The sequence below is a fragment of the Alosa alosa genome, chromosome 15 (genome assembly GCF_017589495.1).
Source record: "Alosa alosa isolate M-15738 ecotype Scorff River chromosome 15, AALO_Geno_1.1, whole genome shotgun sequence".
Classification (NCBI taxonomy): Eukaryota; Metazoa; Chordata; class Actinopteri; order Clupeiformes; family Clupeidae; genus Alosa; species Alosa alosa.
The window spans coordinates 16,887,831-16,902,211 of record NC_063203.1 but is presented as its reverse complement, the minus strand read 5'-3'; the positions used below and the strand labels follow the sequence as shown (position 1 = coordinate 16,902,211).

The 14,381-nt window shown below is 42.2% G+C and overlaps 1 protein-coding gene across 4 annotated transcripts; it reads right to left on the bottom strand.

Annotated features, from left to right (window-relative positions):
- Positions 1-732: 732 nt before the first annotated feature.
- vwa7 (von Willebrand factor A domain containing 7) lies at positions 733-13,924 on the bottom strand. Of its 4 annotated transcripts, none has more exons than XM_048265044.1 (19): positions 13,649-13,924; positions 12,164-12,415; positions 11,702-11,807; positions 10,386-10,636; positions 9,783-10,016; positions 9,441-9,537; positions 9,067-9,195; positions 8,741-8,936; positions 8,051-8,226; positions 6,938-7,050; positions 6,415-6,531; positions 6,085-6,273; positions 5,479-5,611; positions 4,914-5,066; positions 4,580-4,672; positions 3,866-4,146; positions 2,412-2,548; positions 1,800-1,959; positions 733-1,679 (listed from the first exon to the last, which is right to left on the bottom strand). In XM_048265044.1, exons 4-19 carry the CDS (start codon positions 10,617-10,619, stop codon positions 1,170-1,172), a joined length of 2,952 nt encoding a protein of 983 aa, XP_048121001.1. In that variant the 5' UTR covers positions 10,620-10,636; positions 11,702-11,807; positions 12,164-12,415; positions 13,649-13,924; the 3' UTR covers positions 733-1,169. The 4 variants fall into 4 exon arrangements, with proteins under 4 accessions (XP_048121001.1, XP_048120999.1, XP_048121000.1 ...); XM_048265042.1 differs by lacking the exon at positions 13,649-13,924 and adding an exon at positions 13,210-13,297 and having other exon boundaries at positions 12,164-12,426; XM_048265043.1 differs by lacking the exon at positions 13,649-13,924 and adding an exon at positions 13,210-13,289.
- Positions 13,925-14,381: the final 457 nt, after the last annotated feature.

Here is a 14,381-nt window from a genome sequence, read left to right as displayed (position 1 = left end):
TACACGACCCCCCCACACACACACACACACACACACACACACTTGTCTTTAGAAAAAAACAAAATCAGTGTTTTCAAAACTCCATGTACATCTGGTGGTCACTGTATTCTTCTTTGCTTTTTTTCTTGTTTGCTGTAAAATACTGTATTCACAACAGCAAATTATTTGGGACAAATCACTATTTTTGGTTTCAATATTGCTTGCATTTTTACTGTGTATTTCAACTTCTCTTTGTTGATACCGTAACTTTCACTCTTGTATGGAAATACATATAGAAAGCCTAAGACAGAAGAGCTTTAGATTTTGAGCAACAGTGTGTACATGATGTATCCAAAATGTCATATAATGACAAAAGTGTTTGTAATGTGAGGCGAATGTTTGCTTTAAACATGTGTTTTTGACATTTTGAATGTTGTGTGTCATTTTGCTGGAGATTTGGGGTATTTTGCATTTTGTGTGAGCAGTTGTGGGTTTTGTGTGTGGAGTTTTGAAAAATAGACACAGTTTTGAAAAACGTGTGTAAACAATTGTAAAAAACTGTAACAAGATGATATAATGAGAGTTTTCATTGTCATCCTGCATGTGCTATTCTAGGACTAGTTTCTAGATAACAATTGGTAGAAAATCACCATGATCAAGTCTTAAAAACTCTGGTCTAAAGTCCATTTCCATAAATGTAAATAATATGTTTATAGTCTGTAAGTCTGTAGAAATACACAAAATTGCATATAATAGTTTTAGTAATTGTTTATTTGGAAAATGAAGTCATAAAATTAAACATGGTGACATTGTAACCAAATATCACAATTTTCCCTGAGTCTGATTTTCTTTTATTCTCCTTCAAAATCAGTGCATTATTTATTTTCCTCCTATACTTATCCAACGTCCACCTGTAACATTCACTCAAATGCTACTCATTTATTTGAGAAATGTTTCTTATACAGTAGGCCTATAGTTCTTGAGAAACACTCACTACATCACAGAGAAAAAAAAATCTAACATTACCTCAAATGCTGTTCTCAATCCCCCAAATGGGGCCATAATTACGGTTTCAATGAAGACTCAAAAGGGGGGCCAGTAGTCTAAAACAACTACATCCTTCAACAGCAAAGTCACCTCTGACTAGCATTTAGGCTAGTGGAGGTATTAGCCCTATACAGGGCAATTGATTACATATTGATTACCAGCAGGCTGATCAGAAACAGACCCAGGCCCTGGCATGGGTGACCAGGCTGGTGCGAAGCCCTGTTTGTCTCTACCGGGCTGGCGCTCTGCTGGCGGGCGGCCAGGTGGCAGCGCCGGCTATTGCCCGCCCTGTCCCACACCACCAGCTCTGCCGTGGGGGCACAGCAGGCAGACACATAGCCCAGGCGTACGGGCCTCCCCCCGGCCCAGGATGTCACGCTCAGACGAGGCTCCCCCGCCACCATGTGGTCTCTCTCCGAGCCATGACCCTCCTCCTGAGAGTCCCCTGGCGGGCGTCCATGCCTGCCCTTGCTGCCGCCGTGGTGGAGGACCTGCAGTGTGCCCTTGCCCTGGGAGAGCTGGACCGCAGCCAGGCCGGAGTGCCCGCGGTCCTTCACAGCTAGAGACACACTCCAGTTGCCCAGGGAGCACTGTGCAGGACAGGACGCCTGCACAAGCATGGCTGAGCAGGAGGGAGGAGAAGTGTCGTTGTCCTGGCCAAAAAACAAACAGGAGATGATGACAAAGGAAGACCATCTTACACACATAGATGTATATGAATCAAAGCCATTTATTTGCAGTAATCAGTATTTTTGACCTGCTGTGACACTCACCTGTGGGATAACAGTCAGGTGGACCACTGCGTAGTTGGAGTCTGCAGAGTCCCGTGCGTGGACCATTAGGGTCAAGGTGATGGCCTCTCCTGCTGCAGCTTTCCTGGGGGTTTTCAGCACCACCTCCCTGCTAAAGGAGCTTCTCTCACTGATGTGGAAGCTGTTGACCAGTGGACCATAAAACGAGTTCACGATTCAAGATTACACCAGAATTCACAGACCTTCACTGAAGTTATGTGGTTGTTGTATCAGTGATAAAGAGTGGGATATTGGATTATTAGTCATTAGCTTTTGCTCTTGTCCAAGGTGACTTAAGTCCACACTAGTCCGAATCAGTTTTGATACGGATTTTCGGATCAAATCCAATCTGCGTCCACAAACAGGTTACATTGAACTAACTACATGGACAGCCCCCCTGGAGAAACCTAAGGGTTACAATGGTAGCAGCCTAGAATTATATTCACAACCTTCAGGTGTTACATTTCATAACATATACGACCTGTATAATATGAATTTGCTTCCATGAAATTGTATGCAACCACTGAAATGTTTAAAATGAACCGCTTCTGCCATAGACCCTATCTCCCACCCCACCGCTGTAGGTATTGTCACCTGTAGGGTCCTGTGGGTGAGAGGTAGCCATGGTCGTCCATAGCAGACAAGGAGAAACTGCGGGCAGGGCCATGGTTCCACACCTCAAATGCCACGCTGGTGCTGTGGCCAGGAACCAGGTGAGAGGAGGACAGAACCTGGGAGAGACAACAGAGTGGACATTTACCTTGCACTGAAATGCTATGATGGTAAGACAAATTGAAATTAGTCTAGTTTACCCCAAAAAATTAAAAATATTGGGAAAAAATCTGAAGATATACAGATATTAGGACATCCTAATATGAAAAAGAATACAGATGCATCTCAAACAACATCAGGGAAAAGTCCATTGCCCTGCACAGACTAAGAGATTAAAGGTTTGGGAAAGTATTACCGGTGTTTATTTACTTAATTTGCTGATTAGAGCTCATCTCAGGTCCACATTTCTGTATAGGGATGTAACGGTATGAAAATTTAACCTCACGGTTATAGTGACCAAAATGATCATGGTTTTCGGTATTATCACGGTATTTCTAAAAGTGTGTTCAATATGTTCAGAAAGCACTGATAGGCCTACACAAGCTGAAATAGTTTCAAAAAGTGTCCCGTTCACTTTTTTCTTCATGTTTAATTGGCTATGTGCTTATAGCTTAACTTACCCTACCATAACTTGGATTTGCTATTTGTGTTATTTGGATGCAATGAGTGAGACCAAAGTAAGCGTTCAAAATAAAACTTTAGGCTACTGTATTCTCCTGATAACGTGAGTGGAATGGATTTAATGTGGGCCTTGAACATAAAAACGCATAGAGTGGCTACATGATACAGTGCAAAATTTGCGGTGAAAAAGTTCCGCCTTTTAAAATCAGGTGTAGCCTAATCCGAATCGTAGTTAAAACCATCAATTAGACAACAGAATAAGTAGGGTACCAGTTTTGTTCCATTGTACCAGGCCTACTGTATGTCAAAAGCAGGCTGGGATGAAGCTGGGAAGGATTAAACACACGGTTTCCACACCGCGGTAATCAACAGTGATAATCATGAACAAGTAATTATTATCGTCAACATTTTTATCGCGGTTTACCATTATACCGGTAATCGTTACTTCCCTATTTCTGTATCATAAATTCTTTATGCTAATATTTTGAGGTTCTGGATTTTTGTAAACCGTAATCATCAAGATTAGTATAATCAAGATGAAAACAAAATGTCACTTTATGTGTAATGAATCTAGATTATGTGAAAGTTTCACTTTTTGAAATAAACTTTTTTAGAGATGCACCTGTGCTGTATTAAATCCAGTAATACAGTATTCTTAGCAAGTGATATTTGCAAGTAAATGGATTGTTCCCAAGGAATTTCACGGCCCTAAAAATGGAAAGCTGAAAAAAATGAATTGCGTTGCTAAGCTAAGTTCAATGTTATTTAATGATATTCAGTGTGATGCCACATGTTCTTCTGACTGGCTGGTGTACCTGTATCTGCACATGAGTGGGCTGGATCATCTCTGAGGAGACCCTCTCTACCGTGTTGCCGTGACCGTCTCTGCCAAACAGGTGCACACAGAAGGGGGTGTGCGGCACTGCCTCTATCCTGCCCACCAGCTCCTGCTCCGACGTCCACAGGGACGACGTGGAGTTCAGCGTCACGTTCTGCAGGCCCTTGCCGCCAGCTCCCATCAGCGTCACGTGACTGAAGGAGGTCCTCTGAGCCGGGGACAGGCCCGTTACGGCCAGCACAAGGAACACCGGTAAACCTGGAGGGGACACGGTTGGCCAGGAAACAGGTGAAACAAAGAAATATTGATCATCATCACCTTTTGAGTTTAGAAATAATTAACTTGCTCTTCTCTCCTATATCTTCATGATCTATCAAACCACCACTCATTTTAGAGGTTACCGTTCAGTACTTTTAGGGGTTCTGTTCAGTACTTTTAGGGGTTACCGTTCAGTACTTTTAGAGGTTACTGTTCAATACTTTTAGGGGTTACTGTCAGTACTTTTAGAGGTTACCGTTCAGTACTTTTAGGGGTTACTGTTCAGTACTTTTAGGGGTTACTGTTCAGTACTTTTACAGCATTGTATGAGGCCAGTGAGGTAGGTAGTACAAGCACAGTGTTGACTAAATGTGTTCCTCTTCATTCTGAAACTGAGCACTGTGGGATAAGTGTATCCAGACTGTAAACAAACCGGCTATTGGGCTGCCTTCCACTCGAGACAGTCCAGGATGGGTTTCATTTGCCTCTGTGGCAAGGTAATAGAGGAAGTCCAAGCTGCTGTCACCTAGGAGACAGTAAATATGAAATAATAAATAAAACCTAAAATAATAAAGTATGTGTGCACTCCATATGAATATTATAAATGCAAAAAAACAGCTGATGTTCAGCTTTTATTCACTGAATATATACAAATAGTTTAACTCAACAGGATTAAAACCATTCCATTAACCATTTTAAAGTAATACATAACATAATTGAATCATGCAGCACATAAAATGATGCCAACGCCTTCGGGGTGAATTTACCGATGACGCTGAAAGTGACATTTCCTCGAGCCTTGGCTGTGATGTGCCACTGGCCCTGCTGGATGGGGAGCCACAGTGTGACCCGGTACAGGCCCTGCAGACGCTGGAGCTCCGCCAGTGGGCCGGGGGGCCCCAGCAGGGGCTGCGTGTGACCTGCGGGGCAGAGACAGAGAGACACAGCCGGAGAGATCACAGTGGTGTCCACAGTGGGGCATCCTCACAGGCCTCACTCTTGTGTTGTCTCAGTGACATTTATCATCCTGCGTGATGTGGGATCTGCTAAGATTGTGTGATTTCTACATGTGTGAATCTGTGCAAGCTGTGTGTGTGTGTGTGTGTGTGTGTGTGTGTGTGGATGACACAGTAAGAGAGAAATACTTTTAGTTCAACGTGTGTTTGTATGTGTCACCATTAGGGCTGTGGAGTGTGAGTGTGTGTGTGTGTGTGTGTGTGTGTGTGTGTGTGTGTGTGTGTGTGTGTGTATATATATATATATATATATATATATATATATATATATATATATATATATATATATATATATATATATATATATATATGTCACCATTAGGGCTGATGAGAGTGCAGTCCGTTATAGCACCAGCCAGGTGTAGCGTGACATTGCTCATGCTCCTGTCCACCTGGAAAGCATGGGAACAATCCGAGCCCACGTGGCTTTCAGCATGCAGCAGAGTCACCTGCACACAGACGCGCAAGGCAACATCAGTCCCAGACTAATCTCTCTCTCTCTCCCATGTCTAATGACTTCTCCTGCTATTCTGTGACTACACACTATGTGTTGGAGGACAGGATAATATAATGGACTGCTGCTTAAAGGTACATTATATAGGTTTAGGTACTTTTGGCGACTGTAGAGCTCCCTCTAGAGTTGCGATATATTTATATTTTCCTCTGCTGTTGTAAATAGCAAACTTCTCGTGACTTATCCCCACACACAATTATTCACACACACACACACACACACACAAACATATATATATATATAAATATATATACATACATATATATACTGGGTGATTCCTGTAATAAACTTTGACACTTTTGAAAACATGCAATGGCAATAAATAGCCACAAGGTGGAACCCTCATCTGCAGCATGCCCTTCACTGGATGGTCCCACTACACGTCTCAGCTCAAGACTTACATCATACCTTGCTGGCTGTGGCTATGGTATCCTGAACAATGGCAGAGACCTTCTCAATGTCTTTATTAGAGGTGAAGATGGTCAGGCCACCAGACACTGAGGCCAGAGAGGTGTAGAGAGAGAAGCGGTCAGGAGAGAGAGTTTCCCTTCTCCTCCTCATGCCTCTTTTGGTGTCCTCTGTCAACAGGAATGTCACCTGGCAGCAACAATAAAATGGCTTGTTTGCATCTGCAGGTGGCTTAATAAGGAGGGTGTGGCATTGTAAATATTTATGTAGTGATATCATCATCTTAGACTTTGACCACTAAGTATTTCATTTGACTGTGGATTATGTTACCTTGCTCTGTTTCTCCAGTGTCAAAGCCTTCACAGAGTTGTAAAGGTGCCGGTCCTTGGCAGAGGCATCAGTGAAGACAAAGATTTCAGACAAGGGTGGACTGTTTGTTAGTGCCAACTGAAAAAACACATACGCACACACACACACACACACACAGAGTGTAACAACTGGCAAAAATCAGGAGTAAAACATGCAAACTAAACAAACCCATGTTGTATTTAGAATGTAATATCTCACACCTCTACTCATATTCTTAGGTCTTCACTCACAATCTAAAAGTCACCATGATCATAGTGAAGAAATAATACAGATGGTTACTTCTGAGGTCGCACCCTCTGGAGTAATTAATTCAGTGGTTACGCAGTCAGCAAACAAACACATATTATGAAACTCAAGCTCAGTGATGGTAATATCTCCCCTCCTCATCAACTACATCAGTGCTCCTGCATGTATTAAAATGTGTAAATGTAAATGACACTACATTTGGGGTAATCACTGATATACCAGGGTCTCCAGGGTTTACCTGGATGGCTGTGAAACACATCTCGGGCTCGTCACCTCCGCCCAGTGCAGTGAGGTCCTCTAGGTAGCGCAGAAACTGGGCCGGGTCATCGGTCTCATACACAGGGCCCACTCCTGGGACACAATGACCATGATTTCATCATAACATTTGTCACAGCCATCATGCAACACCAGGAAATGCAGTCTGTACAAGCAGTCTGTACATGTTTCTTTGAGCTGAAGGCTCTTCCAAGAGAGATCTATGCAAAAAAATTTACTTGTTTAATTGACTTGTTTATTCATTTTATTTTGGAGGGACCATGAGCCATTTTAAACATACTTTTTGTCATTTGATGCATTGTACAAGTGTTACCCTTACATCTGTAGTCCCGTGACAGGCCACAGTTAGACATCCAGACAACATTCAGTAAACAACCAGACACACAGATAATACAAATAAAGTACAGTAATCACTACAAAACAAAACCCCTTAATTTCACCCCTTATAAATTCCTTACTTTTGACCTTAAAACCCTTCTATAATTAAGTCGGTTTTAAGTAGAAATGTGCATAGATTAAGGTCGATTAAGGAGAAAAGCCTACTGAATTTATCCCCTTCTTTGATTTCTCCTTAATTTACCCCCTTAATCTAGGAATCCCTGAATTAACACCTTAAAATATACATAAAATTTTAATTGTCCTTAATTACCCCCTTAATCACAACAAATAAAGGGAACCCCTGACTTGACACCTAAAATGTAAGATTAAGGGGTTTCACACTTACACCTTAAAATGGCATTTTAAGGTAAAGTTAAGGGCCCGTTTTACAAATTAAGGGCCCCTTAATTTAAATTAATTGGTTTTGGTATGTTTTCAGGGGTAAGTTAAGGCAAGGTACATCTCATTCGTAGTGAATATATCACACATGGTTGATAATACAGTACATTATGTGTCGTTTCACTTATTCAATTACTCACTAACTGATTTTATGGACTGATGAACTACTAGTGACTTTATTAGAAAGATCCCCATTATATGTCAATACTACATTCTCACTTACACAACTAAGATATTGGTTTAAACAAGGCCCTGAACATTGTCAGCAACCCTGTGGAACTGAAGACGTCGCACATACCCGGGTCATGGAATGGCACCAACAGGAAGGTGCCTGGCTGGGCGTGGCCACCATCCCGTGCTCGGGCCTGGATGATAGAGTATGCACGCAAGCGGGCGGCGGAGATCTCCTCAAACATGCTGCCAGTGGTGTCAATCACAAACACCAGAGCTGGTGGCTGCCTCACGCTGAACAGTCTGCAGTCACACGAATGCCATTTCAACAGCTACATCAGTTCAGGCAAGATCGGATTATCAATTTCAACAGCTACGTCAGTTCAGGCAAGATCAGTTTATCAATTTCAACAGCTACTTCAGTTGTTTAGGCAGGATTCATTTCTTAATTTCAACAGCTACTTCAGTTGAGGCAAAATCAGTCTATCAATTTCAACAGCAAACTTAGTTCAGGCAAGATCAGTTTATCAATTTCAACCGTTACCACAGTTCAGGCAAGATCAGATCAGTCTATCAATCTCAACAGCTATTTGAGTTCAGACCTAATCAATTGATCAATTTCAACAGCTACTTCAGTTCAGGCAAGATCAATTTATCAATTTCAACAGTTACTTCAGTTAGTTCAACTAAATCAATTTCATTCTACTACATTCAACATAATTCTGTAATGTCTGGTTCAATTTAACAGTCTGAATTCTCAGGAGATTAAAGTATAGTCTGAGTCCAAACAAAACGTTTAAGAGGGCTGACCCCTGACCTTAGGAAGCTTTTGGGCTCCACTATGTCCCGAAGATCACGCAAGACCATCAGCGTCGCCATGGTTGCGAGCTTGGCGGCCTCGGCATGTAAATAGTGATGGGGGGAAAAGAAGGGCGACGTGCTGTCCTTGTTGATGCCTCCCCGGGCCCCCTGGTGACGACTGCTGTCTAGAATCCCGCCGTGGCTACACTTGCCTTGAGAGAGACACCTCACAGTCACTACAAACTCACATACTGAGATGATGCACAACTAGGATCAATCAATGTAGGACAGTAATATAGTACTGTATTGTACACACATAGTATAATATTTAATCTATACTACCTGGTGGCTTCATGGGATAGTCACTGAAGTAGCCAGTAGTAAGAAGAGGGAACTTTGGATTGTGCATCACTTTGAGGATATTATTTTTACAGGTGGGCAAGTGGCATTCTTCACAGGTATGAATATCCTCTATAAGACAACAGAAGAATGGAAATCAGATTAATTAAGAGTATTCTACAATGTAGAATTGGTTTCTGTTATTTGTGTGGTTTCACATTGACAGAGCGATACACGTGTATGTCACGTTTTAGAGGTATCACTTCCTGTTAAGCGATGGAAAGATTGACAGAGAGACAGAGTGACAATACTAACAGTGAGAAGTGGTTAATACGAAACTATCTATTGCTTCAGAAACCGTCATGGAAGTTGCTGACCTGATGCTGTTGGTATTGCAGGAGTTTTGGGATCTAACAGATGCTGGTAGATTGTCTTCTGTCCCATTTCTACCCAATTACTGTGACTGTAGAAATCCTACACACAATTACATGAACAGATAAACACACTCAATTCATTATATTTTGCTGATTTGAGTCTACTTGTTCACCACTGTTTCAATGGGATTTCGCAGTCTTAAATCATATTAATATGGATTAATTTAAGATCCACTGATCTTAACATTATATTAAAATGTTGTGGTATTCATAGTAAAATGAGTACAAAATGCTATGGTAAGATATAAAGTGCGATATCATTGGAGCCTAGTAGCCATCCTTTACCTGCAGTGAGTGGAAGAGCTGGCCCAGATTGTGGCGAGCCCCCTGATACTCCCGGGCCTTCGCCAGCAGCACACTCTGGTTCCAGAACTCCTGCAGCATCTCTGTGGCAGCATCCACACGCTCCGAGTCGAAGTGGTAGATGGGGTCAGAGCGCGTGGCACTGAGGAAGTCCATTTCTGCGTTGGCCCGGACCACCTCCCCGACGGCTCGCCAGAACCCTCGGCCCAGTCCTTCCTGTGAGCCAGATGAGAATGTTAAGTTGTTGTTAAATGTCTGTTACATCTCTGCCTTTGCCTTACATTTTGTGTTGTCTATGGATCTAGATTCTACTGGATAACTGTTGACAGACTCACATTTACATTTTTGTATCACATTCATGCTTATGTTCTTCTGCATATAAGTGAAATTACTTGTTTCCTCTCATTTCTACAAAAATTACAGGACCCTTGTGATTTTAGGTACCACACTATATACAACCAACTAAATCCTGTAGGTGTGCAATTTGAAATGGGATGTCATTTTTTTATGCATGTCAACACTTTTTCTCGATTTGGGCATCAAGCCTTTTGCCTAACTAGGACTTGCTGTGCCCTTGTCGCTTACATGTCTCTGGCTGCCTGAGTGGTGTTGTCCTGGCAAACCCTTCAACGTCTCCATGGTTACATTGAGGATGGCCTGCTCAGTCATGTACTGGTGCGTGTAGGAGTCCCAAGACAGGGTCAGCACCCGGGACCAGAAGTTGGGCAGAAAGGACTGGCATCCTGGCAGTGCCATGAGCAGCAGGCCCAGGACACACAGCCTAATCCATGGTTTGGCCTCCCAACCTCTCCACACCATTTGCCAATGTCAGTGCACTGTATGAAGCATAACAGATAACACTACACATAAAGCGTATTGGATGTGATATATATATATTTGCGTTAAACTCACTGCAAATTTGTCCCCATTTGCTCCCTCTCCACCCTTCATACAAAATACATTTAGTGCTAACACAATGTGCTCTCCTAAATCTTAAGTATAAAATATTCATACAAGTAGGGTATTACATGTGTGTTGTGTCCTTACTAGGCTATACTAAATCATTGTTAATAATGTTTCTTAACTGTTATAAAAGAGTGCAGACACTTTGTGTGTCTGACACCACACTTGTTTACAGGATGTGGTACAAGGGAGAGACTGACTGACGGGGTCAAAGAACTGTTCCTTTGGTAGAATGTGTGTCATTTCTTCTGCTTATCTTTTGTACCAGAAGCATGTTGTGAATAAGCAAAGAAATAAACACATACAAAGTACATACACACACACACACACACACACAGCACACACACACACACAGTACACACACACACACACACACACACACAGTACACACACACACACACACACACACACACACACACACACACTCACACACACACACACACACACACACACACACACACACACACACACAGTCACACATACACACACACACACACACACACAGTACACACACACACAGTACACACACTCACACAGTACACACATACACACACACAGTACACACACTCTCACACAGTACACACACACACACACACACACACACACACACACACACACATACACACATTCACGCACGCATGCAAGCACACACGTGTTCGCGTAAGCTTTTGTCTTCAGGGGAGTTTACGAAGAGAGATGCATGTATGACTAATGATTTACAACAAAGTACTAAAAATGAATGGATGAATGAATTACTTTTGAGGAAATAATACACAGCATGGATCATGTCTCTGTACAGTTTGAATCCTAACTGATGGCTTTTTATGAAAAGAAACAAACTAAATTTCCTATCAATATCACAAATAACTTCATGGTAAAAAATGCAGCACGTTTCCTATCATAACTTTTCCAATCCAAATCAAATTGTTTGTACTTACCAAAAGAGTTATGATACTGTTTAAACTCTTGGTGGTTGATGCTGAGTCCTAAATGTGTCAAGTTCCAGTAGTAGACTAGTCCAGTGATCAGCATTATTTGCCAGCGCTGTGGGTTATGTTACAGTTACACTACTGCATACATCTTTATTATCAATTAATTATAATCATTCCACTGTTATTCTAAGAATTACAACACAAACATTACTATAGAGTATGAATTGTGACATTTTTAAATCAATTTAATGGTGTATCTATGTGCAAAACCCTGTGCTGTGTACAGAGGATTTATTTGTCTTATAAAACTATAATGTAGACAATGTACAAGTATATAATGACTATCTTAATACATTGTAAGCTACTGTTTACTATTAAGCATTTAGAATTTTGTAGTAAGATAAACAATAGTTGTACACAGAGTATAAAAAATGGGTGTGGTCTGCATGTAGATCCTTGTTATCTTACCAGTCCTCTTTGGACATAGGCTCCGCTTCAGCCTACACGTCCAGTCTATGTGTGAGTGTGTGTGAGACTGACAGGCACGCACACACAAACCACATGTTGCGCAGATCGTTTTTTTTTTGCGAAGGAAAGCAACTCAGCCTCTGATGCTCTGCTTCAGCTTCCACGAGACACACGCTCAGCACGCCACATCCTTTGCATCCTTTCTTGCGGACTGCGCACCCTGAGTCTGGGACACTGACGCTGTCTGTCTGTCTGTGAGAAAGCTATGGGGAGTGACTCGACGGGATTTGCATAGGCTTCCCTTTCCCCCGCAACCTCCCACTCTCTCCCCTTATTTTCTCAGTCTCTTCCACCTCCTCCTCCTCCTTCTACTTTGCCCCCATTATTGCATGGTGCATTGGCTGCTCACAATAGGCCTGAATACATTACGGATGGGATGTTTGGGCCAAGGCCCCCACTCTCCCGACTCCTCTTTCAAGCTCCCTTTTCTTTGGGTAAGAAAAACCGTTGGGCTCGCTCTCACAATGCTGGACACCTCGTGCCCTCCCCCTCCCCATCCCCCCAGTGGTCCTCTTATATCATGACTCCATGCAAAAATAGAGGGCAAGCCTGTTGCTAACCAACAAGAGACTCAGCACTGCACTTCACTAACATAGCCTGTGTAAAAGAACAAGACATAAGACAGAAACTTTGGTGTTCTTTTGTCTTAGGGATTTGACCTGAGCAGAAGCATTAATCTTGAGGGTCTCAATAGAGGTTGAACAGATAGAATACACAGCACTGGACAATAGGGAAGACTATGTGTGTAACTATTTCAAGTGATGCAACTGTAGTATGAAAGAGGATCCAGGTGTGGGGGTGGGGGGTGCACATACTGTAAGACTAAGCACTAGTAAAGAAATTAATTGTAAATGAAGGCAAAAATGAAATGGCCAAACTTGCTAATAACAATCTTAAACCAAAAATCCAATCATAATATTAGTAGGAGTCATAGTGCAGCATGCTACAATGCATGCTAGAGAGCTGAAATGGGATTGGATGCTTACCAGGCCGTGTGAGGTCATCAACAGTAATGTTTCTAGAAACTCAACCACTTGGCTTGAAGGTAGGCTTAATCACATGATAGGCTGTTGACAGGCTGATACATTAATTATTAGTTCTTTAGCTGTCCAACCTGAGCATAAGGAGATCCCTTGTCAATAGGCAAGACAACTATTGTTTTGTTGGTCTACTTTTGCTGCTGCTCTTTTGCTGGTCTAGACTGAGTTTACCATTGTGCCAAGTCTGTATATAGCTGTAGGGCAGATACCCATTACCCTTGCCAATGCCAACCTTTAGGCTACTATTGGAAATACTGACACTTGCTTCAGTAAACCCCCATGCCACAAACAAACACAGAAACATTTGTCTGTGTTGACTGTTGTGGACAGGCTATCTGCCAAAATCATGATTAGCCTAGGCTATAATTCACAGTCCTCTACGCACCTCTGGGTAGCTACCACACAGTCTTTACCCTTCATCAATTTGCCGACTTGCACTGCAGGTTCAGTTGTTTGAAAGCTAGCCTACTGCTAGGCCAGGCCTACTCATCAGAATGGTATGCAGCACAAGACTACAGCGGATTATTCTTTCTCTTTGTATTGGCAACTGTATAAATTAACGTAGCCTAGCTGCTACCTCAACAAGGGTCTAACAAAGTTAGAACGTTGTTTCGTTAAGTATGCTACCTGCTCTTAACTTTCCCTGAAATAAGCCGTTAGCATAAGAAGCAAATTCTCTACCGTTCGAACTGATAAACTCTGTTAGACCTACTGCGCGAGCCATCATTAGCCTGCAGTAGGATTTTTTTTTTTACATTTTCTTTTATTTTTTGCAGTTTTGGAGGAACTATTTGCTGTTCATATGCAGGAAATGCAATATGTTTTGGACATGGGAAAACTGCATTGCACTATAGGCCTTACTGCAATATTCTGGACACGAAAATATTATAGCTTACTGCATTGTAGCCTACAGAAGGCCTAACTGTCCCATAACTGCGTTTTTCAAGGGCAGTTCGCACAACTAGACTATGCGAAGTGTATTAACCCTAGACAGACCTGTTTCAGCTTAATGATGCTGTGTCTGTTATAGATTATATCAATAAAGATTATTAGTATAGCCTTCTCCATACACAATCCTAGGTGGGCTACTATCAGAGGCGGAAGCCCCTAGCTGCAGT